General features: G+C 44.0%; 1 protein-coding gene across 1 annotated transcript; it reads right to left on the reverse strand.

Moving 5' to 3' along the window:
• Positions 1 to 258: 258 nt before the first annotated feature.
• ITK (IL2 inducible T cell kinase) lies at positions 259 to 24,371 on the reverse strand (the record flags this gene model as incomplete). Its single annotated transcript, XM_084637932.1, has 16 exons — positions 259 to 1,979; positions 2,570 to 2,727; positions 6,095 to 6,213; positions 6,308 to 6,372; positions 7,490 to 7,706; positions 8,745 to 8,916; positions 9,647 to 9,721; positions 10,919 to 11,055; positions 13,006 to 13,085; positions 15,109 to 15,163; positions 16,187 to 16,252; positions 17,517 to 17,668; positions 18,303 to 18,343; positions 19,075 to 19,203; positions 20,668 to 20,749; positions 24,261 to 24,371. Coding segments are annotated over 16 exons (1,731 nt in total), but the record flags the coding sequence as incomplete, so codon positions are not given.
• Between the last annotated feature and the right edge of the window lie 1,914 nt (positions 24,372 to 26,285).

The following is a 26,285-nucleotide window of genomic DNA, read 5'->3' on the forward strand; positions in this document are numbered from 1 at the left end:
CAGACTATCAAACAGACAGGGGCAGTAGTGGAGTTTGGTTCTGGAGCCAAACACCCCCACCTTTTGGTGGCGTTCGGATCCAAGGTGCTGGGTCAGACCCATCTCTGGTTTGTATATGAGGATGGCCTGCCTGGGAAAACGTTTCATGATGAAGTTTCACGTGTGTATAGCTAAGAAATTAATGCAGAACAAAATCAAATGCGGGAGATGAATAAGCTAGGAGCAGTGCCTAGAATACATCTGTACAGGACCTAGTGGCTAATAAAGAACTGAACAGAGTAACATTAAAAATAGATATATATATACACATTATATCCTGCTCCTTCCTGTTATTCCTAATGCTTAGCAAAAACTCCCAGATTGTATTTAGCAATCCTGGGGATTAACAAAAGCTTCTTCTAATACTCCTACACCGTGACTAACACAATATGAAATACCCGGTCCATCCAATTCAAGTAGGAGCTTGGGTTATAAAATACAGGCGAACGTTTTCCACACTACTAGGCAAATCATTGTGTCGATGGCTGTATATGCTGTATGGGACAGAGGCTGGTCTCAGTTACACCTGTTTAAATCCACTGATTTTAAAAGTGTCCAGAAGGCTCAATAATTCTGTCCACAGAAGCGGTAAAGAGGTCTTTGTTTTGGGTGGATCCGTTGCTTTTCTGAGTGGGCAGGAGGGCAGGTCTCTCATTTTATTATCACAAGTGCACTGAGCACCTGACCGTCTCTGCAGCATTTCATCTCTCTGCGTGTGCCTCCCTGCCTCCTCCACTGAACCTTGTCACCCAGCTGAGAACACGTATCACTGGTGACTGTTGCATTCCCACCCAGCGCTTTCTCTCTTGCTGTCCACCTCTTGTCAGAAAACACACCGGTTCCTGTGTAGCTCTAGAAAGGAGCCTTTCACCTTGGATGACGAGACCCTGAGCTCCCTCCCCTCGCCTGCCCCAGACGTGATCCGCCTAGTACGTTGCCAAGTTGTCCCTTGGTGTTCAAGCTGAAAGAGATCTTTGGAGGCCATTTTTTTCTTCTTATGTAGAAGTCTTGATGAGAGTTTTGACACACACATTCTTCAGCTTTGTTTTTCCCCACAAACATCCCCATCTGCACCAGAAAGTCTGCATGTGTAGTTTTATTTGTATTTTCCCCCCACTAACAATATAACATATTTAAGAGACCTTGCAGTTTCTTTCACAGTTTTCTCAGGTATTATGTTCCTATTACTTGGACACTCCCTTCTACTTTACACTCTCCAGTATCCTACATCCCTTACTCCAGAGCTGCAGAGTGAATCATGCTAAGAGACGACAACACTGTCTTAACCCTTTAACGTACAGGATGCAATGGCTAAGCCCAGCCAGAACACCTGTCAGATCTGTGTGTCCTGGTCCCAGTTAATCCATCCATCCCTTTCCGCTCCAGACTGACTGTAACACAGGCAAGTTCAGAAGCATCTGAATGGTTCTTAGAGAGACAAGGTGGGTAAGGTAATATCTTACATAGAGCTCTCCTTGTCAGTGATGGAAACACTCTTCTCAGGGCAGGTGAAAGTTTCCTTTCATTTGGGTGCTTCCAGGATTAAAATCACAATGCCAGATACCTGAGCTCTGAGACGACACACTGATCCTTATTATCCTCATGAGAAATTGGCCTGTTGGGTTGGCTGGCTCTGGGATCTTTGCTAAACCACTGGGCTGGTTTGTGAGAGTCTTAAACCAAATGGCTGTCTCCATCTTCTCAACATGGAGCTCTTTAAAAGGATTGGCCTGGCTGGAAGTTCAGGCCTCTGCCCCAATCTAGCTAGTACCATTATCTCTGGTAGGAAGGATTTTGTTAATGCTTTGGGTAGGAGTCTGCCCACTCCAGCTTCTTGGTCAGCTTCACTCAGTGAGCCGGTGTCCTGATTAAAGATCAAATTCAGAGATCTCACTCAGCTGATAGAGCAGGGTAGAGAAGGGGGGTCGGTCTTCTTTCCTCTGAGGGAGAAAGAAAAAGAACAGCATTAAACTCCAACTTGAAAAGGGTTATGGGGGTAAGAGAGAGAACCTTGTAATGAGCCAGAGGCTGAATGGAAACAAAGGTAGAATAAATTCTTAAAGGGGAAAAATAAAAGTGAAAATGTGACTGAAATCACCATAGGAAGTGATGTGACCTCGTGTGTACAGGGCTCCTCTCCCTCTGATTTACATCTCCTTTCTGCCAGCAGAGAAGTTGGCCCAATAACAGCCGACTTGCTTACAAACCACTGGCTTTGACTTCTGCCCTCTAAAGTGGGACTCAGCCCCCACAGGGTGTGTTCTTAACTGGAGTTAGATAGAATGAGTTAAAATCCTAGTGAAGACAAGGCAGCTTGCAGTTGTCACATGAGTTAGTAGGTCAAGGTAAAGACCATGGTGGAGCCTAGGGTTTACCGTGACCTGTTAACTTGTGTGAAAACTACACACTGCTTAGTCCCTATGATTTTGCCTCATGTTAGCTAACTTGAGTTAAGAACACACCATTTTTCCTAGTGAAGACAAGGGGGAAGGGATCATAATATCTTGCCTGTATATGCTACAGTACTAACCGCATTCCAACAGCTGCTCATGAGCTCATAGATGGCCTTGGAGGCCAGCTTGGGTTTATATAGCCGGAGTCCTGCATTGATTTCTTCCACCACCTCTGCGTTGGTCCGGCTTTCGTACGGGATTTTGCCTTCACTGAAGACCTCCCACATCAACACTCCTGAAACAAACAAATATGGAAATGATAGGAAAGGAGCAACAGTGACCTGTCTAAAACATCCCTCCCCAACAGCTGGTTTGAAGGGTCCTCAGCACTCCAATCAACCCCCCCGCAGCCCACCATTTTTATCGGCTTTAAATCCCCATCCCTGAAGAGCCCAGGCTGTGGCCACCATTCTTCCAGCTCAGGAGCACTGGATCGGACTCCCCTCCAGATCACACCTACATCTCTCTCCCTCATCAGCCCGAAGATTCACTGAGACACAAGCCATTCCTCATTCCCCCGCCCGCCCCACCAGGAACCAAGCATGCTCTGTCTACAGGAGTTGAGTGAAGAAGAGCTAGGTTGAACTGCTCTACTTTGAGAGATTACTGTACCTGTCCCCTTCCATATGCTAGCAGATTATGGTGACAGGAAGGGGAGGACTATCTAGTGTTTAAGGCATCTCAAAGAAATGGAAGTCAGGATTATAAAGTACTATGAGATCTACTGATAGAGCTAGGTATTGTTACTGCAATTCTGCTCCCAGCTCAATCTTTGATTTATCACAGGACCTTAGGCAAGTCTCTTAGGGCCAGATCTGTAATGTTATTTGGATGCCTGATTCCCATTGTGCTCTGTAGGGTTGAGGCACCTAAATACATTTATCAATCTGGCCCTCAGTCTCTCTCTATCTCAATGTCTGCATCTGTAGCCATGTGCTGGAAGGTGAGACTCCAGGACTGCCTTCCCCACTTGGTCAGATGGAGCCTGGGCTTCTTCACTTTCAAGAAACTCTACAGAGTTCACTTGATCTCCCCGGCCTTGGAAATGAAGGTGTGTTAGCCAAAGGTGCACATAGGGTTTACAGGGGAAGGGGAGGTATATATTCCTCCTGAGAGGTGGAAGGGTAATGGAGAGCTCAGTCTTCATTGTGAGTTTAGTTTGTATGATGTTTTTGCTTTTGATGAATTGCATCAAGGAGAGGCACATCTACGGCGGTCATGACTGCAGTACCAGATGCCTCACAAGCATGATTCAGTTTGTATTTTGACAAACAAGCAGGAGCAAAACTATGAAATAAAATTTGAATGGGTCAAATTAGCCACCCGAGCCTTAGCTATGGGAACTGCTCACCAGAAGAGATGGCAAGTTGTCATTAACTGTGATGAATGCATGTGAAATTGCAATGGAATTTCTCAGGGATTATGGTGCATATTTTACCTCCTCATGAATACCAAAGGAATTCACTAGGACTGCTGTTCAGAATATCAGAGGGAGTCAGCAGAAAGGATGGTGGGGAAATGTACTGCCTCGTCTTGCTTGGAGAAAGAAACAAAGATAAACAAAGGCAGAGGAGGAGTGGGGTGGAAGAGAGACAAGCATAGGAAAATGACGACAAAATATGTTGCAGTCATGTAAGGAGACTTTATAAATACAATGAACAAAAGTTATTTTGATTCTTGTCAGGGTTTTTTCAGATGGTAACCTGATATGCCTTTTTGGCAGTACACGTGCACCTTGTCTTGGGCTGCCAAGGAAGTTATAAAGGGAGGGATTGATATAGCCAGACAGAAGGATACATCTGGAATAAATACGTCGCCTACAGCTTCATTTTTGCTCAACAAGGTCCAGTTCCCAGCACTGCTGATTCTTAAACAGGGAGAAGGGTGTCAGTATTTCAACCACAGCAGACCACGCTTTAGCAGAGGGGATGCTGGACCTGGCCTATGAGACTGGGTTTATTGCGGAATAACCTAAATATCTGAACTCCCCCAATGTGCAGGTTCCTAGAGTTGGGAAGCCAGTTCTCATGTCCAGTTCTTTTAGCCTGGTCACAGCAGGATGGTTTCAGTCCCAGCAGAGCAGATTAATGGTCTGTGGGTAATAGAGCAGAAAGACTCCCAGGGGCATGATGCCATGACATGACAGAGGAATCCTCTTATGCAAACCCTGCTGCAGGGGAGATAATAAGTCAGACGGACATTCAACAGTGGCGTCTGCAAATTTCACAGAGGAGAGCCGTGCAATGCAAACAAGCCCCACAAATGTGTCGTTCTATCTTTAGATAAAACTAAATCAACTTTCCCCAACTTGGCTCTACAAAATACTGCAAATAATGTCAAACTATGCAAAAGTTGGTGGGAGCTGTATGGCCCTTAAAGGGGCAGTTTTAGATGGAAAATCCTCTCCTAACTTATTGTCCATACTAATTTCTGAATGGTTGAGTAGAAGAACATAAACCAAACCTGTCCCTCAGAGCACATTTCTTCCAGTGTCACAGCTCCACAATAGCCAGGATGCTGTGGGATGTCACGGTCAGTTCTATAATCAATTGTTATTTGTTAGGATGTATTTAATGACAGATGACAGAATGCTCAGCGCTGTAGTGAACACGGAAGACATAGCCCCATCCCAGAAACCTCCGTCTTGGATTTTCAAAGCCGCCTAAGAGACTGAGGCATGCAACTCCCATTGACAGTCTAATAACCGTCCAATGGGGGTTCATAAGCAAAATTATTTCAAAATACGTAGCAGGACAAACTAAGGGAGAAGATTCTTGAGCACACAATAGTTTAAGGCCCACTCCTGCAACATTTAGTACTGGGCACAGTGCTTAGTATTGTGAGTAGCCTCACTGACTTCAAGCCACGCACAGTACACTGCATTGAGTCATTTTGCAGAGCCATGATTTGCATGCTGGCTGGGAATCTGCCAAACACTTTAGTGGCCAAGGAATGCCATGGAATAGCCTTGGTTAGAACTGAGGTCACTGCCGTTAGTACTTTGAAAAACTGTCTAGTGGCTTTCTTAGGGGTGAGGGTGCAGAAGGGAGAGTCAGGAACAAATTGAAGTCACAGAGCGATACAGCCGAGGGCCCAGGAAACCTGAGAGCACGTGAAGTGAGAAAAGAGCGTGAAGGGACAAGTAACATTTTAGAAGTACATAAAGCAAATGGTGCGAGCAGCGTAAATCTCAGGTGGTGGTGAGTTCTGAACAACACAACATTGTCCAAGGCTGATATAGCATAGGCTCCGCTCCTGTTCCCTGTCAGTGCACCTCCCTTCTGATCTTGGACACTACATCTGTAGCAAGCCCAGGCCTCCTGAACCAGAGACGCTACCTGGAGCTGCAGTACTGCAAAGGCCTTGGTGCAGCAGGTTGGATTTGCAGTACCCCACAAAGCCTAACTAGTTTATTGTTCTGTCTCCTTTGTCCTGAGAACAAAGGATTTAGTGCCCCTGCTGGCAGTCTTTATTCAGACAAAAGACCCATGCAACCCAGCAATTGTTCTGCCGGAATAAGGTCTTCCCTTCAGGATCAAGCTCCTGCTGATTATCTGATTTGCAAGTTACTGAGTCCCCCTGTTCTGATAGAGGGTTCTTACCGAATGACCAGACATCAGACTTGGTGCTGTAGTTGGAGTAGGAGAAAACCTCTGGGGCAGACCATTTGACCGGGAACTTGGTGCCTGTGGAGCTCGTGTACTGATCATCAAGGACATACCTGGGACAGACAAAGAGCAGAGCATGTTCAGTGACACGCTCTGTTGTCAAAGCTCAGGGGTCACACTGCGTAGGCCGCACACATGCCACATTACCTTGACATTCCAAAATCCGACACTTTGACGACTTGGGATTCTCCTACCAAACAATTCCGAGCTGCCTGCAAGAAAGGGAAAAATACAAGAAGATGTTTAGTACTTAAGGTTTATCGGCTGTGCTTCATTCCTTTGACCTCTTATAGACAGACGGTATTTAAAGAACTGCTTAATTGCCCCATAGAAATGTCTAGCTGAGCAAGGTGGAGAGTAAAAGTGACATCACATAGTGAGATGGGGTCAGACAATTTAAATCCTATAATTTCCAGTTCAGTTTATCCTCAGTGCTTCCCTGTTAAGAAAGTCCTACATGGGGAAGTCTGACCTGTAGTTTGCTCAGCTCTTGTATTTCTCCATCCATTAAAAATTCAGGCAACTACCCACTGACCCACACGCTGTCTAAGCTGGGGTTAGCCAAACAATCGATAACTACTCCCCCGTCCCTGGGAATCAGGAGCAATCTAAGCTGAGTAATCCAGTCCCTTTTCTCCAGCAACGAATACATTTCTCAAAAATAGCTTTTAAAACGCGACTGATGTGGCCTGATGTAACAGGAAACAGCCGCTGCCACATTTGAATCAAGCAATGGAATCATACATAGCAGAAATCCCTGGTTGGCCTCGGGACCACTGGTTAATGAAAAGGACTATTCCAGAGAAGGGGGGGTTAGTAACAGCGCACCCTGGAAGACAATAGAGCTTTGACTTCTTCACTGATCTGAGAAATGAACACTTTGTTCATCTCAGAGTCGCCAGCACCAGCAAACCGCGGGAGCTGGAGTCTGCAGTGAGGGGAAGAGACAGCACAGGAGAGGGTGGGACTTTGCACCCTGCCTCCTCCCCCAAATGCAGCTCTAGGCCTCCAGTGAAGGAGAGTAGACAGGGCCCCAGAGGAAGCTTCTTCCACTAATTCTTCTTCCCTCATTCCCTGCTATTTCATAGCCTCCTCTGGGCTCAGCACGCCCTCAAGCTCAGCCAAAAGCCACTGGGCCGATGCAAGGAACAAGTGGGGGGGAAATGCCTTGTCTAGGCTAATCCAGACTGCTCTGCGATGAGGGGAGACCGCAGATCCACCTCCAACAGATACACTGTGAGGCTGAGGCAGCTGACATGAGGCAAGAATCCCAAGAAATTAACCAATCCTGGCTGGCTCGGAGAACAAGACAGTTTACGGGGGACATACCAGGTCTCTGTGAATGACAGAATCCTGCTCCAGATAAGCCATCCCTTCGCACACGTCTTGGCACATCCCCAAGAGGGTTTCCTTGGAAAAGCTGCCCCTCTGGTTTCTGAGGTAATCCGACAAACAGCCATGCTCCATGAACTCAAACACCAGACATATGGGGGCCTGTTCCATGCACACGCCATACAGCTGGACTAACTTGGGATGAGACAGCTTCCTGCCAGGAACAAAAGGAACGTGGGGGAGAGGAGAGTGAAGTGGGTTCGTAGGATCAGCAATCACTCACAGAAATTGTCATAAATATACGTCCCAAACACTGTACAGTAACAAACCTTGTTAGTGCCACTACAACCCTTCCTATGCTAAGCATAAGTAGCTTTTGCTGTGAGATGGACAAGTGTGAAAATAAAAGAGGGAATTTAGGGGTGGATTCTAACATCACACTAGTTCAGCACTGATGTATCAACATTGACTTCAACAGAGTTATTCTGGATTTACACCGATGTAAGTGAGATCAGAATCAGGCTATTGAAGAGTCAATGTATGTGACGGAAGTCTAGCGGTGCAAATCAAGGTGTCCCTGCCTCCACACTCAATATTCCTGCCCTTCCTTTTACATATGCACTTTACAATTACCTAATACATTTGTCTTTTCAATATGGTCGCTCTCACATTCAGCATGAGTACACAGGTCTACGGTCAGAAAAGTATTGCACAAGACTTGCTGACAAATTCTGTGCACCCAAAACACCCCCAGGAACAACTGGTCAAAAAAGGTGGTGTTTTTTCCATGAACACGTTCAAATAAAATGGATTTTGTTCCGGTTTTTGTCAAAAAAGCACAAAACAAAAATTTGAATTGCCAAAAATTGAAAAAAAAATTTTTTTCAACAAAAGCCAAAAAAATCTAAATGAAATTTCTTCTTGTGGCAGTTTTTGTCAAAAAGCCATTTCTGGTCCCAAACCCCACATCCCTGTTATGAAGAAACGGAGATCTAGCTTCATGTTTTGGGTATTGGTAGAAGTATAGACACATTCTCTCACACTAAAAATTCATCTGGGCAGTAACTGCTACAGCACACGCTTTTATACACATCTCGCTAATAAACAAACCAGCATCTAAGCACAGTTTAGATTGCATGATATTATTTTAATGTTTCAATAGGGTGCTCTGAACCATGGATGGGTTCATTTTTTCTGTCCTACTGAGCACGCCCAGAATATACCGGCTGAGAATATAGAGCAGCCCACTTACATCATGACTTGGGCCTCCTCAATAAAGTCCTCTTCTGACATTGCTCCTTCGCGAATGGTCTTTATAGCAACTTTAGTCTGCTCAAGCCAGTAGCCAAGATGGACCAGCCCAAACTGACCGCTGCCAATCTCCTGCACAAATGTTAGCTCCCAAGGATTTATGACCCATTTTCCTGTTAACAGTAAGGGAACAAAAGGAGTAAAGATCTACCAGTAACGTATGAGGAAGGATGGACTTGCAGGTAAGGCACTGAACTAGGATTCAGGTGATCTGCTTCTACCTGTGTAATGTTGGGCAAATCACTTAACCTCCCTGTACTCCAGTTTGCCATCTGAAAACTTGGGATAATAATTATTCCTTTTTCCCACCCTGTGTCTGTCTTGTCTATTTAGACTGTAAATTCTTCAGGGCAGGGACTATCTCTGCATATGAATATATGCAGCACCAAGCAAAACTGGGCCTTAATGTCAGTTGAAGCCTCTAGGAATTACAATGATTACGATAACGATAATATTACTGTGGGAAACAATGTACAACAACAATGGGCCTATCACACGGCCCTCAACTCTCATAGATGGCAGCATCTCAGGTTGCTTGGGAAGATGAATGGTCTTGCTTCAGCATTTACTTCCGTATTTAATATTGACTTAAACAGGATTGGAAGCTATTCAGTTTCTCCCAGGAGGCTCCTTTAATCGACAGTGTGCCTACTAATTCCCTGGGATCTTTCAAAGTCTGGTCATCTCTCCTGGAAATGTCTGAGTGTAAAGACTTGGAAACTGCCAGTTACTGCTGGGATGTCTCCATAAGGAGATTCAGGCTCACAGAGCCTACCTACGCTCCGGGGGATGAACATGCTATCTCAAGGCAAGATAAGTATAGGCAGGGGAATAACTCCTTACCATAGCTCAGTCCTGCAGTGATAGGGGCCTTTTCTCTCCAGGAACAAACAGCATACCGCAAACGAGTGACGAGACCTGGATCACGGAGGAAAATATGGGCCCTAGTTATTGCAGCTGACTAACATGGTGCAAAAAGTGCAAAGGTGACATACCGCCATAGCAACATCTGATCATTGGAAACTGGTAGAGAAATGAATGAAAGTCAATGCATACCAGCCCATGCAAAAGCTACCTTTGGAAGGTCAGAGGTAGGTGTTTTAGTATTTTGTACTGGATTAAAAGGTACTGGGGACACTTGTCATTGTGTCCTCAGTCAGGGTTGCTGAATCAGAGAATGTGTATGCGATGCTTTGCTAGAGCAGAGTGCAGAAGAGTTTGCACAGTCTCCTTCACTAAAGTCACTGGCAAAGTTTGGGGCAGGTGTTAGGGAAATATTCTTAACAGCAAGAGCAACGATGAAACGGACAACCACAAAAGGTGCTTCAAGTGCTCCACTTTAGCTAGTCAAGAAGGGATTTGGAACAGTGATGGTCAGAAATGAGGTACTGTACATATAATGAGTAGTTCTGCAAAAAGCAGATTGAATGACCCAAATGGTGACCCAACCTGGTCTTTTATTTCTAACCCCAGTGTTTTCTAGAAATAACTTTTTATTCTTAGAGAAGCACGAATTGAGAAGTCCTGCTCTGAGGGCATTAGCGGTTGTCAATGCATTGCAGGGACTGCTAAATTCCACTTGGTGGCAGCCGAATCTCTGTTCGGGTCAAGGGTGGTGACTTCCTGTCTGCTCGAAGGAAGCAGTTTCCGATCTACATCAGCCAGAACCTTCGTTTTTGCCCAGTCACTAAACAGGAGCTACGGAAATTAGAAGTCTCCATTATCTGATGATTGATTTCTGCTGCAATATCATGTGATGCCTGATATTTAGAGGCCATCTCTCATGCACAAGGCATCTCTGTGAGCTTTATTCTGTCGAAGGGTGGATTCAGGCAGTACAGGGGCTGTGTACTGTTTGCCAGTGCAGCCACTATGAAATCTACAGTAGATCATACACTGCCTTAGACATCTGAACCCTGCTGCAGTTGAGAGGTAATGTTAGAAACTAGGTTGAGATTAACCCTTTACTGTCATCAGAAAGTGCCATGGGATCTTTAACCTCCAGCTAACCAGCGGCCAGAAGTGAGACAGAAATTTCATCTTAAGAGCAGAAGTCCTGAGAGCCTTCACTCTTCCCAACCAAAGTCACCCAGCACATGGGAAAACAGCACTCACCGGCTGCGTTGTGCTGGTGATAGTTGATGAGTTCGGGGATGGAGTCGAAGACGTGCTTTTCTGCCAAGTAATACCGCTTGGGGTTCTCATCAGTCTCCTTGATGTGATAATGCTTGATAACTGGGGTGCTGTCGTTGCTGAAAAAGAAGACATATTCTGTAAGAATAACAGGCAGCAACAAAACCCCAGGAGCAGGGGAGATGAAGGGAAGAGGCAAGAGCAGCCTTACACTGCCAAGATTTTCCTAATTGTTCTGTCCCTGAATTCCTGTAACATTTGGCAGCACCCAGGGGGGAAAAGGTCCATGGAATACAAAGTGACAACAGAGCTTTGCATCTACACAGCATGACATAAGCAATGTGTTGCTTGAACCACCTTTCTCTTCTTCCTGGAGTCAAGATTACAAATATCCATAGCAGAATCCAACAATTTGGAAAAGTATGTTTGTGACTCAGGATTCCCAGGGGTGTGCTTTAATGTATTAGAATGGTAAACGGTGTGTTCTGTTACTCCCTAGGATGGAGACCTGCTCTTTGATGGCAGGAAGAAGAGATTCACCTTTAAGGGCGAAATGCAAAGCTAAGATGAAACCTGAAGCTCACAAACAGGGTGTGGAGAAACTCTGCCTTTGGGTCTAACTAAGATGTCCCCCTGCACACAAAGGGAGGAACCTCCAGCTGCTGAATTAGTGGGTTAATTGTTAAGCCTTCCAATGGAGCAGACAGCCATTATACTGGAAGAGGAACAAGAGGGATGAGCTACAAAAATCAACAAAACCACCTGCTTGCTCATTGACCCTCTCACTTCCCCAGTGGCCTCACCTGTACAGACAGAGAGGTCTTCCTTGTGGTATTGGGGACACAACGTTGCCAACCTTAAAGCTGGAATTTTAGCTGGAATTTTAGGGTCCATACAGGGCAGTTACAGTGCAGCACCGCCATGTCCACACCGCCACCGGGGAACCTCAGCATGGAGCTTCACCCCTTGGGGACAGGACAGTCTGAAGCATGGGGCTGGCCCGAATGGGAAGCTCTGCCTCCGAGAGTCTGAGAGAGGAGAGCCCGACAGAATGAGTGGCAGGGGGCTGGCTCCAGCATGGAGCCCTGCCTCTGGGAGCCTAGCAGCTGCTGCTGGTGTGCTCTGCATGCACACCCCTCTAATGTGCTTATGCTTCACCACCACACCACCACTGTCACCTGGACAAGGCTACAAGCTCCAGTAAAATCACCCAAATTTCAGCACAGAGAACAATTTGCAGCCCAAAAAATTGCCTGTCGCCGATTCCAGGTATTTTGTCGTGGAGGCCTTCAAAAACTAGCCCAGCTGGTGAAAAATCACCTTTTTTGGCAACACTGCTTTAAGGGCTGAACTTCCCAGACAAAGAGCTCTTTTTCTTGGGCACAGCCAGTTGCACCTGGACAGAGACTAAGGTGCAAGCCCCTTAAGCACTGAGTGATTGCTGAACCACCACCTGGTTCCAGTAGCAAAGAGGAACTAAGAAGATACCCTGCGTGGAAGAATGCAGCAGCTAAAAGCCCTAAGAGAGCTGAAACTCTCTGGAAATGTGGAAACCAACTCAAGAAGGCTGAAGGAGCACGGCACTCTACAGAACACCACAGCCATGAGCTCTCAGAGAATGGGCTGTGAGCATAATTATCTCTACTGCTGCTTTTTGAAACTAGGCTTTCTTCTTCATTACCAAAACCTTTTCTGATAGTGGCATGTTGTGTGTATTCTGTATAATCCCCTTGTAGGCCATGATCCTGTAAACACTTAGGGGGCTAGCTTCGCACATGTGTACTACCCCTGGGATCAATGAGACTATCCATATGCGTAAAGCGATGTGCGTACGTGTTTGCAAGAGCACAGCCATACTTGTGTTTTCACCAATGTATTTTGCTCTGTGTAGGGCAGTTTGCCACACCTCTATGCCCGGCAGGTGTTCATCCCTCTTTTTCAGAAGTGCTACGGTTCTCCCTGAGTTCTTCCTTTGGGAGCAGACGTGACTCTGGATGTTAAAGACTCCCACATAAGTTGCTGGCTGAAGCCACTTAATCAATGCAGAAACCTGCTGAGCTGAACTGTACCTTAAGGCCTTGGTGAAAACGGAGACCGTGTACATGCCAGGCTGCCTCGAATCTCTCACCATGAACGCACCTTCCTTACCCTGAGCCAAGAGCAGAAGGAAGAAGGGAGGTTAGAAGCCCGGTGCGAGTAGAAACAGGTTGGGGGTATGTCACTTTACTACATGTCCGTGCAGCACCCAGCACCGTGGGGCTCTGCCCTTGACTGGGACTCCAGGTGCTACTGTGATATAACTGATTAATAATAATAATAACCCCTTTGATCAATGAGGCCCTGAGACTTGGAGCATGTATCTGGCATGAGTTGCTCTGAACACTTCTCGCCCCTCCCTCTCACCATTCATGATGGGAAATGCTGGCCAAAAGTCGCCCACATGCAGAGCCACACGTTCTGGAGGAGCTCAAGCAGGTAACAGTCATGGAGATAAATATGCCCCAGATACAACCCACAGTGCAGTCATGCTGGTGTGAGAGACAGGAGAAATCAGCTCCCTGAGCAGCGCGTGGACACCTCCCGTAGGAGTTTATAGGAAATTTTCAAAACACAAACCCAGCTCACGCAGGTTTTTATTTCCACCGAAATGCCATTTTTTCAGAGCAACAAAACCTTGCTCTTTTGCTCTGCTGTTACTAGAACTGGTCAGAAAATGGGGTTTGATTTAATGGAGAAAATTCTGACAAACTATTTTTTCCTCTTTTCATTGAAATTTACTTGGGTGAAATATCAGAAACTGAAATTTTCTGGTGTTCAGCCAAAACATTTCAGTTTTGGGGCATTCAGAGTTTTGATCAAACAGCAAAAATTTTGTGGAAAACAGAAACTTTTCACAAAACGTTTTTGTTTAGTTGAAACCCCAGTTTTCCTTTCACTAACAGTTATGAAGGAAAATGTTTGACCAGTCCTCATTATTATGGAGCATCTGTTTGGGAAGGGAAGATGCTCACACAAAATCTGGGCAGAAGTAAGGAAGGTTTTTTGTTATTTTGATACATGTTTGGCCCTGTCCTTACACCACACTCTGGGTGAGAGCAGGCACAGAAATACCGGAGGAACTTAGGATTCAACTGTCTTATAGCTCGGGCAGCCCACAGGATCTTTTCCACCTTTGTCAATAATTAAATATTAGAGAGACAAGGTGGGTGAGGTAATATCTTTTATTGGACTAACTTCTGTTGGTGAGAGGGACAAGCTTTCGAGCCACACACAGAGCTCTTCTTTAGGTTGAACACTGTGTGGCTCGAAAGCGTGTCATTCTCAACAACAGAAGTTGGTCCAATAAAAGATATGACCTCACCCACCCTGACATTATCCTGGGACTGATACAGCTAAAGCTACACTGCATGCACTGATTAAACATTGTTCTTCATTTGACACCGTACTGTTTCCCTGGGAAATGCAGAGGGACGTTCTCTTTGTGATGCCAGTGGCGCTATTCTGGATATGTCTGTGGGCATTTTCTAGGAGGAGATATCACTTGACCTCTTTCTGCATGGGCTATGTGGAGTCATTGTGGTGTAGCAAAGCCACCTCCCTTCCCACCAACCATGGAAAACTTGGAATAACAAAAATCATATTTAGAATACAGAAAAGTGGGCAACTGTGCTCATGAGAATGAGCGGCCTGAGCTGTTTATTGACACTAGATTTAGGTTGCCAGCTGACTTTGGCAGGCACTTGCATGGACCCCACTGGGGATCTGCATAGGTGGAGGGGTTCACTCATGAGGACCCCTTTTTCTGGAGTAGGGCTGTAGAGCGGGCAGGAGCTATGTAAATGTCCCCTGTAGAGATTTGCCCTGGCACCTCAATCCTGACCTGCAGATCACTCCTTGCAATTCCAGTCCAGGGCGCTGTGTCAAGCGGAGACTGCCAGGCAAGCTCAATTATGGGTATATGGAGAGACCAACATTTTGTAGGGACTAACTCCAGACCAACAAACTCATCAACATTGGCAACCAGGAATCCAGGCCTCTGGAGGCAAAACAGAATTCCTTAACCCACTGGGAGTCACCTAACTTCCTTCCTCATATGCAATATCTTTAAGCAAATTGGAGTCGAAACAAACTTATTGCTTTCCAAATTCATTCAAAAAGTAACACCACTTTACCTCATCTTTGAGGAGTGCTTCTGCTTTGTTTCTGCTGATATTCTTATTATACCATCTGAAAGCAACAGAAAGACTCAGTCAGGAATTCCAGGCTATTTGGACCAATCATCATATATTGCCTTGTTTAGCTTGCATAAGCAAAGCCATTTTTAAAAAGTCAGTGACCAACTTGCAGCACAACAATGAAGAAAATATACCCCAGGACTGCCCATATTTGCTACGAATTAATATTCATGTCTTCAGATTGCCAGTTATCTCAAGGGATGTAATACATCTTGTAAAGGCTAATATCAAGTCTGTAAAGTAGGGCCAGTCAAGGGCCAGTCATGGAAAAGTATTTTTGATGGAAAAATATCTTTGAATTCTATGAAAACTTTCAAGAAAACGTTTACATCATTCATATTTTCCTGATGGTTTTCAATGAATCGGTTTGAACAATTAGTTTCCTTTTGATTTGAACCGAAACAAAAACGTGTGTTTTGGGTTTTGTGGGATTTTTCCCCTTCCCCACTGCCCACTCCCTTTTTTAGTTTCAAATCATTTCATTGACAACAATCTAAAATGTAGAGAAAACCTTCCCCCAAAACAAAAATATTTGGTTTTGTGCAAAATTTGTCGATGGAAGAACATTCCCATTTTTAACCAGCCCTAGTTCTATTAGTAATAGGAAAGAGTTACTGACTTGAACTAACATCTTCACTGCACCAGAAGTATACAATGAGACTGTCCAAGAATAACATCAAGTTTAAGGTGAGAACGCTGCAGTTCCCTATTCATTTATGTGATGTTACAAGACAGGCTCACAGGACCTGATTCCACTGTCTTCTAACTAATATGATCATATACATCAGTTCTGTGGGGCTGTCAAACGTTACCCAAAGAAGTGTCATAATGACTACGCAACGTGCAAGACAGTGGGACTTCAGGCTCACTGAGTCAGCAGCAGCTGTAATATTTAATGCTACCTAGTTCTTACTCAGTACTTCTCATCACTCGATCTCAAAGCACCTTGCAAAGGAGGTTAGTGTCGATGCCACTAGAGCTGTCAAGACCCATGAAACAAGTTCAGGCTACTTACTCGTATATTTGCAGGTTGTCTGGTGATTTTTCCACCAGGTAACTGCTTGGTACATATCCTTCGTGCCTGTTAAAAGGAGATTAGGTTGTCAGTATATCAGAAAGCCAGGAGCTTCTTTGTACATGTACTGTCAGCTCTGAAAACTTTAGTATGTAGGAAACCTCACTCCCTGCTCTGTATTTGCTTGTTGTTTTGAATGGATGCTAGCCAAAAATTAATCTAGACAAAAAATAATTTGTAAGGAGCTGATGTAGCATATTCCCTCCACCCCAGCTGAAAAGGAGGATTTGTGAATGAAAGGGGTGTACCTATGGCACAGTTAGAACTGCTTGGGAAATCTTCCAACAAAACAGTGGTTTGTTGGAAAACGCCGTTTGTTGTAATAGAAACTGTTTACAGGAAAGGGACAGCTTTTCCAAATTTCCCATTTTAAAAACAATTTGAAAGAAGTTTCAAAACATTCCATGTCAACGTTGTACCAAAGAGAAAAAGGTCTGGTTTGGGGTTGGAATGACTTTTCATTGCAAAATGTAACTTAACTGACAGTAAAAAAAATGAAATGTTTTGACATCATCAAAACCAAACTATTCAACTGGCCCAGTCTGATTTTTTTTTTTTTTTTTTGGTTCATGAAAATTGTTGAGATTTTGACTTTTCATCCTGATTTGGGATGGGAAAAAGTTTCAAAATCTCACAAATTCCATGAGACAGGACACCTGTTTCCCATCCAGCTGTAGGGACCGTGCTTTCCCTGTGCTCCACCCAGGGCAATGCAGTTACACATTGCTCTGTGCTCAGGGCTATGTGCTAGTTCTTACTTACGCATAGACCCTTCATTTAGGTGGAATTACTCATTTTCGGCAAGGGTTACGGGACCAGGCTGCTTGGGAGCTGCAGTGTTAATATGATTAATTCAGCTAGTTAAAACCTGTTCTGTGCTGTTTCTGTTCTGCTCAATCTGGAGAATATTATCCTGAAAACACTGGAGCTAAGTGGCTTCTGCTTCCTGTTTGGGCTTTGTTCTCGGCAGGCTTTGCAAAATTTTGTTTTCCAAAGCTGTAAGGCTGTGTTGCCAGCTGGGGGTTGATATGAAAACGGATGTGTTTTAATTAGAAGACCAGATTCCATACACATAAGCAGTCCTAAAGCTACCTTTTCCATTAGTTGTTCCACTGAAGTCAATGGGACCCCTCCTCAAGGACGGTGCTACTCAAGGTGAGTAAGGGTACCAGAATCTGGCCCTCAACAATTTTTTATTGAGTGTGTTTTTAATGGACACACACAGCAGATTTACAGATGACTTAGGCGCTGCTAGGACAAAGGTACCTACCCATTCTTATCCTGAACCATCCACCAATGATCCTCAGAGTTGTCAATAATGTAGTACTCCTCACCGCGCTGTAAGGTCAACTCCTGGGGATTCTGAGCCTTGTAGTCATATATGGCCATTACTAAAGCATCCTTGGGGTCTAGCAACAGCCTCTGCAAAAAAGAAAAACAATAACCAGGCTCAGAATTTATATCCACAAAAATACAGGGCAAGTAGCCACTAACTGCTAAGTAGGTGAAATGTACCCTCTATAGTGGATCCCATATCCTCGATGCTGGAAAATTTACATGGAAAATGATTGGGTCTCTATGGCCCTGGTGGGGGATGCTGGGATCACTGAGAAATTCCCAGCCCTTTTGAACAACAGCAAGCCCAGCTGCCTGGTGAAGGAGCAACATGAGGACTGGTTATCAGTGCTGCTGGGCTTGCCCACCTTTGACTTGGAATAAGCTTGAAGTGTTTCAGTGTGGTGGCGTTTAGCACAGCAGAGGTCCTGCTTCTCTCGCAACAAAGTAAAATATTGCAAAGCTGCTGCCCATTTGTCAAACCAAACTGCATCTTAATGAGCAAACTTAGCTCCTTACATGGCGCTGCTCATACACTGTTTGAGAAAGACAAAGGTGAAAATCCAAGAGGAGCGTGGAATCCAGGAAGAATCACGGGCGTGCTAATCTCTTTGCAGAGAATAGTGCACTGCAAGCAATGAGCCCTAAATGGGGCATTTTCCCCAGGGCAAGTTAATCAGACAAGGCACTGCTGAGGCTTCTCCTGCCTCGCTGCACTCACCCAGTTATCTTCAGGAGTGGGAGGAAGAGGCTTCTTGGAGGCTAAAATGAAATGAAGTAAATTAATTTGGAACCAATCTAGACAAAACCAGAGAAGAATATCAGGGAGCCATGTAAGTGGCGTCGAAATGGCTGTGAGGTATAGAGAAGAATATAATTTAAGAATAACAAGGCTTGGCTCCTTATTGCTGTTGGAATAAGAAGCAAAAAACGACCCTCACACTTGCATAGCATCTTTCAACCAGAAGAACTAGACCTGAAGGTGTTGTATGGGGGTTGCCCAGGCACCAGTGGAAAGCAGCTGTTAGTAGAATGCAACGTTTGTTTCCCCCTAGCAGCACTATACAGCCAATTCAGAAGAGGAAGTGGAGAATAACTTTCTCAGCTGAAACCACAGGGCAAATGGAGGTAGAACAAAATAGAAATATAATTTTGCCATGACACAGGAGCAAACTCCCTTCTCTTGTGTGAATTGTCCTGGGTCATTTACTGATCACAAGTGGTCAGCAAGTTGGTTTTACACCTCATTCAAAGGATAGCACCTAACACCCCGGTGAGGTAACTGGGTCAGTTTTAATTCAGAGGAAAGAATACCATTTAAAAAGGACGATAGGAAGACGAGGATAAGGTACATCCTGGGAAGGTGGCACCATTTCTCTTCCCTGGAAATGTAGCACAATGTTCTTCAGTGCTTTTTACAAGGTGGGATGAATCTTACTGTTGCTTGGCACAGACAAATCGAAGACTGAGAATATCCGTAATGAATCCCGTACCGTTCTTGGTGGGGTCATATTCTATACATCCGGCTGCCAGCTTCTCTGTCTGGGCACAGCATCTCCATCTCCCATCTATCCAAAAATTTGGATGATACTTCGGCACCAAATTGTTGTTGTTCCTGGTTTCTGAAAGAAGTCAGGAAATGTTCTGTTTTAAAAAGGATTTATACGACAAACTGAGGTCTGTGGCACTGACATGAGCTCTGTTAAAGATCAGTGGAAGTGAGTGAAAATCATCTGAATTTCAAGGAAAATTGTTTTCCCTCAGTCAAAGAGCATGAACGCTGATGACAGCCCTCTTTTTGTGAGTATCTTCAGCCAGATGTGTTTAAATGTTCTACTTTCTCATGTAAGGAGTGTATTCTCCCATCAGTGGATACAAAAAACCCTGATTAACATTAATGGAAATTATGCAATTGCACAGGGAAGACTAGAATCTTGGCAAAGTGTTTCTCTTTAAATTTTCAACAACAAAGGCAAAAAAAAAAGCACTCATAAAAAAAATAGAAAACCTGACATAGCATTTAGCAAAGACGCTTATAAGAGACCACAACTGTACCGCATGTATAGGATACAGTCAGTTACTACTGTTGGCTCAGTTACAGTGTTAGCTGTATGGCTCAAAATTGGCATTTAACATTTAGCATTCACATGCTTAAATACCCATCTGACTGTCCTCATGAGGGATTAAAGCTCCCATGTTTGAAATTAGTGCTCTCTGGGTAAAAAAACCTTTTACTATTAAAAAAAGATCTGCAGGCCTGATTCACCCGAGCCTGTTAAATTGCTCCGTGAAGATGAAGTTATGAAATGTTTAACTAAAGGAAGTGCTAAAGCGGAGCACTAACCATAGCAGCCTTTAGCAAAGTAAATGGTTGCAGAGTAAATGCAGCAACAATGAACTTCATAGCAAGGCTAAATGTCTCCCCGATAAATGGAACACTCCCCTCACATTACAACAGCCAGTGTTATAAACCAGGAAAAGGTAAAGGGGAGGACTTGTGCAATCCGTGTTACTAAACAAGACCTCCCTTATCTCAAGCACTATGGTCCTTTCTGTTTGCAGTGCTCACTGCACTTTCACTGCATAATCAACACAGTGATCCCAACAAATATAATCCAAGAGGAGAGGGAAATAAAAGCCATCCACAAATAAACCTCCCAATAACGACTTCTTTAGGAAGATTGTTATCCAAACAAAGAGTCTTAACTGTGGTTGAAAGATTTTCTACACACCAAAAACTCTCTTTATATATACCAAAAAAAAATTAATCAAGTAAAATACCCTCTCTCCCCCAGCATCAGAAGAATCAAGGTTAGGACAATGTATTAACTAACTAATGTTGCCAGTGAAATCCAACCAAAACCTCCCCATGGACCAACTTTTCCAAGGGCTGCTGAAACTATGCCCCTAAAATTTGCCAACGTGCTGTATAACCACCTGCACGAGTGCCATTCTGCATGTGCAAATATAAGGCATTTGACTCCCTCTGAGCTGTAATTTTTTTCTAGTCTATGGCTACTGAGAAAGCGGGGTTGCAATAGGTGACTTTGGAGATTCGATTAGATTGCGCACAGGACTAAGGTTACCTTCTTTCAGAGTAAACACCCATCTTTGCCGGCTCTCTCGATCGGGTGCAAACACATACAGCAGGTAGTTGTCATGAAGAATCTGGAGAGGGGACCAGAGAAGCAAGCCAGTGATTAGAAACAGCTCCTACTGTCTTTCATATCCAGGGGAACTCAAAGCACCTTACAGACCACAGACCAATGAGTTACATACCAATAGTGCAGTGACTATGTAGGCAAATGTGACAGCCAACGTGTTCTCAGAAATGGCTCATAACCCCCAGAGAATCTAGCACCTTGGTTTGGTTATTTAAAATTGATAGGGAATATTGTCCAGGAAAGAATTCAGCTCAGACATTCTTTGGGGTCAAGTTCTCTGCTGTGGAGGAAACACTAGTGAAATTAGTGTAGCTCCAGCCACTTCCACCAGCAGACAATTTGGCCCTACATTTTCTATTTTCAACTTCCACTATTACTAACATTTGTATGGAAGCAGCATCCTTGTTTCTTAGCAGTGTGTCTGTTCGTGCAGTTTGTCTTCACCTGAAATCCTAGAGCCAAATTCTGCTCTCACCTGTGCCAGTGTATATTCTGAGCAACTCCATTGATTTCAATGGGTCTACTCAGGACTTACTCCAGTGTAATTAGGCAGAATTTGGCTCTAGGATTTTAGATGGGAAATAAGCTGCAGAAGCAAGTGAACTACTAGGAAACAAAGATGCTGTTTTCATAAAGTTGTCCCTACTTCTGAAAAAATGTGAGAAGAGAATGCAGAGCATTCATGACATTTAAGGAAATAAGGTAACATTTTCCAAAGCAGCCAAAGGATTTAGGCTGATAGCCTCTAAATAGAGACTTCTGTGAGACGTCAGCTGGTCCTTAAACAGTATCCCCAGTCGTATGGGAGGAATGGTGAGAGTTTATGACTGTTATTTTAAAGAATCAATCCCTCCGCTCATCCCTTTGTCCTGATGCTTTTTAGCACATACGTGCATACATACCCAAGTGCTGTGCAGCCTTGGAAACCCTGAATTATTCCCTTTATATTGATAAATTATAACTTTCGAAGAAAAAACAGAAAAACAGGCATATCTCCTGCTCCCTCTGAACTACTCTTCCATTGATGGTGCTGATCTGTCTTGTACAGTTGCTTGTATAAGTTGCTTTTTCAAACCTGCAGCAAACTTCTGAAGCGTGCAAAAAAACCCCTATCTTTCTGTACGATACAGGCTGTATTGCACTGTGCAGCCTTATGTACCAAGCCACACGAAGATATAGACCCATTGGTGGTTGGGTGGCAGATCTACAGCAGGATACAGCTGCCTTTTTTTTTAATGTGCTCTTACAGAACTATACAGAACTGTCTCCGGGGCAAAATTCAGACCTGCAATTAGCAGGTGCAACTTCCATGTGTCATTCACATCACCTGTGAAGTTTGTCAGATATCTCAAAAGGAGTTCACCTGTTTTCTCTGCAGAGCGAACCCAGCTTTCTACTCCAGCTTTATTTTATTTGTTAAGCAATATGGCAACCTATAAGAATTCAGATGAAAGAAACATATTGAAGGGTTTGTTTCTTTTTAAATATTGGTGTTTCCAGGAAACAAGGGTTTAATCCTTGGCCATGCTCCAGTGACACAAAGAAACTGGAAGCTGGTGGATATCCCCAGCCAAACCTTTCCTCAGCCTGTGGCAGCTCCCAGCTGGCTCAGAGCTGGTTAGCTGTTGTTAAGCGCGTCAGGTAAAGGGCCGCACACCAGCAGCCATTTGCAGTGCACAGCACCAACTTCTCTTGGTCCCAGAAAATATCTGAACAAGATTATATCTTTCTGAGGACCTGGCACTTTATCTGATAACTGTCTAAGTAAAGACAGCTCATATGTAGAGCACTCCTGTAACAGCCATCCCTCAACAGTTCTCAGCCCAGCGTGGAAAGGGGCTTAGCATTCCAGTGGGGCCTTGATTTGTGGGTGTTTGACGTACACTCATCTCCCGATGATTTCAGTCGGAGCTGCAGGGACTCAGCCCCTGTGAAGATAAAGCCCACAGTCTCTAAGCTTGGGCACCTATAAAATGAAGCCACTATTAGAAACGTGAGTTGTGTAACTTCTTGACGGTCGCAAAGGGAGTCTGTGGCACAGCTGGGATCTCCCGACCCCAGTCCTGTGCTGGAAATTAATTGCTCCCCCTTATTGTACCCCTATGAGCTGGTGTACTCCACAGCTCAAAATAGGGGAATTTCACCCATTGTGAACAGAGCCCTCTATACAATTATTAGTCAATAAGGCATATGATAAATGTGCAGTCTTAGTGTTTAGATTAATGTGCTAGAAATTGATCTATAATCTACATTAGGAATACAATATTGTCAACCCCAAATGTTCAAAATAATGAGTCAGGCCCCAAAATCATGAGCTTTTATGTAATAAGAAATGTTGGATTCTTTTTCTTTTCTTTCTGTAGGATTGTGCTGGGGCGGGGGGGTGGTCACATTTTCAAGCTTTTCTCTGCAACTGTGAGGCCTAGAAATGTACTTAATAAATGAATTAGATGAGATTTTCCTGTATTCACTTGCCTCCAGAAGCTGTGGCCTTAAGAAAAGGCCACATATTGTGAGATTTGTGATAAAATTGCGAGAGTTGGCAACTCAGGTAACAGAGACAAATGGGAATTCTAAATGTAATGGCCACCTAACACTATGGAATTTCTCGTTTGATGGCAAGGTAAATATATCACGTTTGCATTTATTCTTTGTAGACTAGAGAATATGTTTTCTCCATTCTCTTCCCTAGCACTGTCTCCTCTTGGTCCTTCTACAATCTTACCACCGTTACCGAAAAGCCTTCTCCGTTAGTGCTCCTCCCATCTGGAACAGCCTTCCTGCATGTCTCCTATTCATCAAGGGCCTGATCTAAAACCCACTGACAGTGGGGCGGTAATTCACTATTAGTGAGGGTGATTAAACACTGAAACAAACCACCAGGAGACATGGATTCCCCCTTCCACACCCCCAACACTTGTAGTCTTCAAATCAAGATTGGATGTTTTTCTGGAAGATGCTTTAGTCGAACACAAGTGATTAGGCTCAATACAGGAATAACTGGATTAAATCCTGTGGCCTGTGTTATACAAGAGGTCAGATTAGATGATCTAATGGTCCCTTCTTGCCATAAAATCTATGAATTTGTGTAGTCCAGTGGTTTTCAACATTTTTTTATTTGTGGACCCCTAAAAATTTTCAGATGGAGGTGCAGACCCCTTTGGAACTCTTAGAGAAACTCTATGGACCCCCATGAGTCTGCAGACCACAGGTTGAAAACCATTGTTCTATGGTAACGAAAACCTTTCACAGACCCCTTAGACATGCTGTGCGGCACTCCAGGAGTCTGCGGACCACAGGTTGAAAATCGCTGGTGTGGTCAATGGAAGACTCAGTCTTCAATTCTCCATTTCTTTTCGCATCTTAGCTGAAAGCATATTTATTCCCCCTTAAGTTCTCCCTTTGCTATTCTATATCACTGCCATGGTGTTAGTTTACCTCTACATACATGTTGAGATCGTTTCTGTGAAAGACTCTGCAAAAGAAAGCAATTGTATGGATATCGGCAGACTTACCTGGAAAGGATATTTATAGTTACAGGGAATTGTGATGTCACTTTTCACAATTTCAACACATTTGATCCTGGACAGTTCAATGGAGCCCTTCAAAGTTCTTTTTTTCTGAGAGAAAGAAAAATATTTGGTTCAGGATTCCGATTTTGCTAATTAAGATTAATTGAGTAATTAGGCAAAGGCTGAGTGTGAAGTCCAAGGCAGGTTGGTCATTTACTTGAAAGGAGTAAGATCAGAACCTTTTGTTTGAAAAGTGCATAGAAAAAGCAAAGGGCTGAACACAGCAGGTAGTTCATTACAGAGCCAGTCAAACTTTTTTCGCTGAAACATTTTTTCAGAAAAAAATGGCTTTTTGACCAACCTAAAATATGTTAAAGAAAATTTTAATTGTGCTGGAAATTTTCTAATTTTACACTGAAAAATCAAAACTGGAAACATTTTCAGTAAAAATTTTGGATTTCAGTTCAGCTCTGGGAAGAAACTTTAGAGGTTTGGTTTTCAAAAACTGAACATATTTACCAAAAATGGAATATTTTACTGAAATTGGTTTTCAAAAATAAACATTTTTCCATTTGGGTTTTCAGTTTTTGTTTCAAAAACAAACACAATTTTTTTACAAGAAATCTTGTTTTTCAAAATTTCCTTACAAAACTACTTTTTCTGACCAGCTCTAGCGTACTATTGTTCACCAGAAAACACTAGATAGATAAATAGGCTTGGAATGGGGAAGACAAAGGAATCCCCAAGAAAATGTTTGCTCAAACTCCTAAAAGCAAAATAACTGCATTTCAACAGCTCTGTTCATTTCTTTTCCCCTAATCACCACTCAGCATTCATGATCAAGTTGTCTGCAGCTTCACAAGTGAGACTGATTAGAAAAACATCAGTGTTCAGTAGACAGGACCTAATCAGATGCCTGTTATCGAGTGCATTCTTCTGAAGGATTCACTACAAAAACACTTGCTCCCCGGAAGCAAAACTCGTTTCCTGTTTTGATTCTTCTTCAGCCGGGATTAAATGTTGTAGCTGTCTTCCAGCACAGATCTGTGACTACAAAAGCCTGCAGTGCTTCAAGAACACCATGGTGCAGAGGACTTTTGCTTTTCTAAAGCAACCTGTAGCTTGGATCAACGTGCTGACAAATGGGCTTTGGAGACTATTTTGTGTCTTTTGTTACACTGCTACCTTTCAGCTGCCTACTGTGTATAATATCAGTGAAGCAGATAATGCAGCTGATCACAAAGGGTGAGGTTCATCGGGTGCACAAGGCCCCACTCTGGCCCCACTGCTCAGGAGTAAATTTCAGCCATGTATTCATAGTCATGAAGAATGAGAAGAGAAGCCTGGTACCGCTCTCCCTGGCTTTGCTGAGACGTTTGTCACGGCCAGCAGAGCTAATATAAACGCTGCTTACAATGTAACTCAGCCTATGGTGACACTAGCAGGCTTTTGCTGGTCTAGTTCTGTGGGTCAGGAGTGTGAAAAGCTGTGGCCCCTGACTGACAGAGCTGTGCCTGCAAAAGCCTCTAGCCTAGGTGCAGTTATGCTGACAAAACTGCCCTTTTGCCGATAGTGTGTTTCGCTCACAGGGGTGGGGGCGCTGGGCTGAGCTATACCAGCAAAAGGGCAGAGAGTTGCTATTTTGATATATTCCCAAAGGGAGCACTTTGCCAACATTACTAAACCAGCCAAGCCTTCCATTGTAGAGACAGCCTCACGCAGGACACAAATAACTCTAAACTTCACATGGGCTCACTTCACCCCACTTCTCTCGCCTGCCGCCTCTTTCCTTTCATTCTCCCCTATTTATTCCTCTGCCTCCGTCTCCCCTCCACAGCAGCAGCTCTCTCTTTCATTCGTGCTTCCCCTGGAACCATATCCCCCTCCCAGGAGCCACGACATTGCTTATAGCTTGTAAAAACCTTCCATTTTGTTTTAGCCCATAGCAGACACTAAATCCTCCCTCACCTTATTACGTTGACATCTCAGGCCATAACCACAAGTCTTTGGGAGCCAGTGTTTTCTGGT

This window comes from Lepidochelys olivacea, assembly GCF_965140295.1.
Source record: "Lepidochelys olivacea isolate rLepOli2 genome assembly, chromosome: 8".
Classification (NCBI taxonomy): Eukaryota; Metazoa; Chordata; order Testudines; family Cheloniidae; genus Lepidochelys; species Lepidochelys olivacea.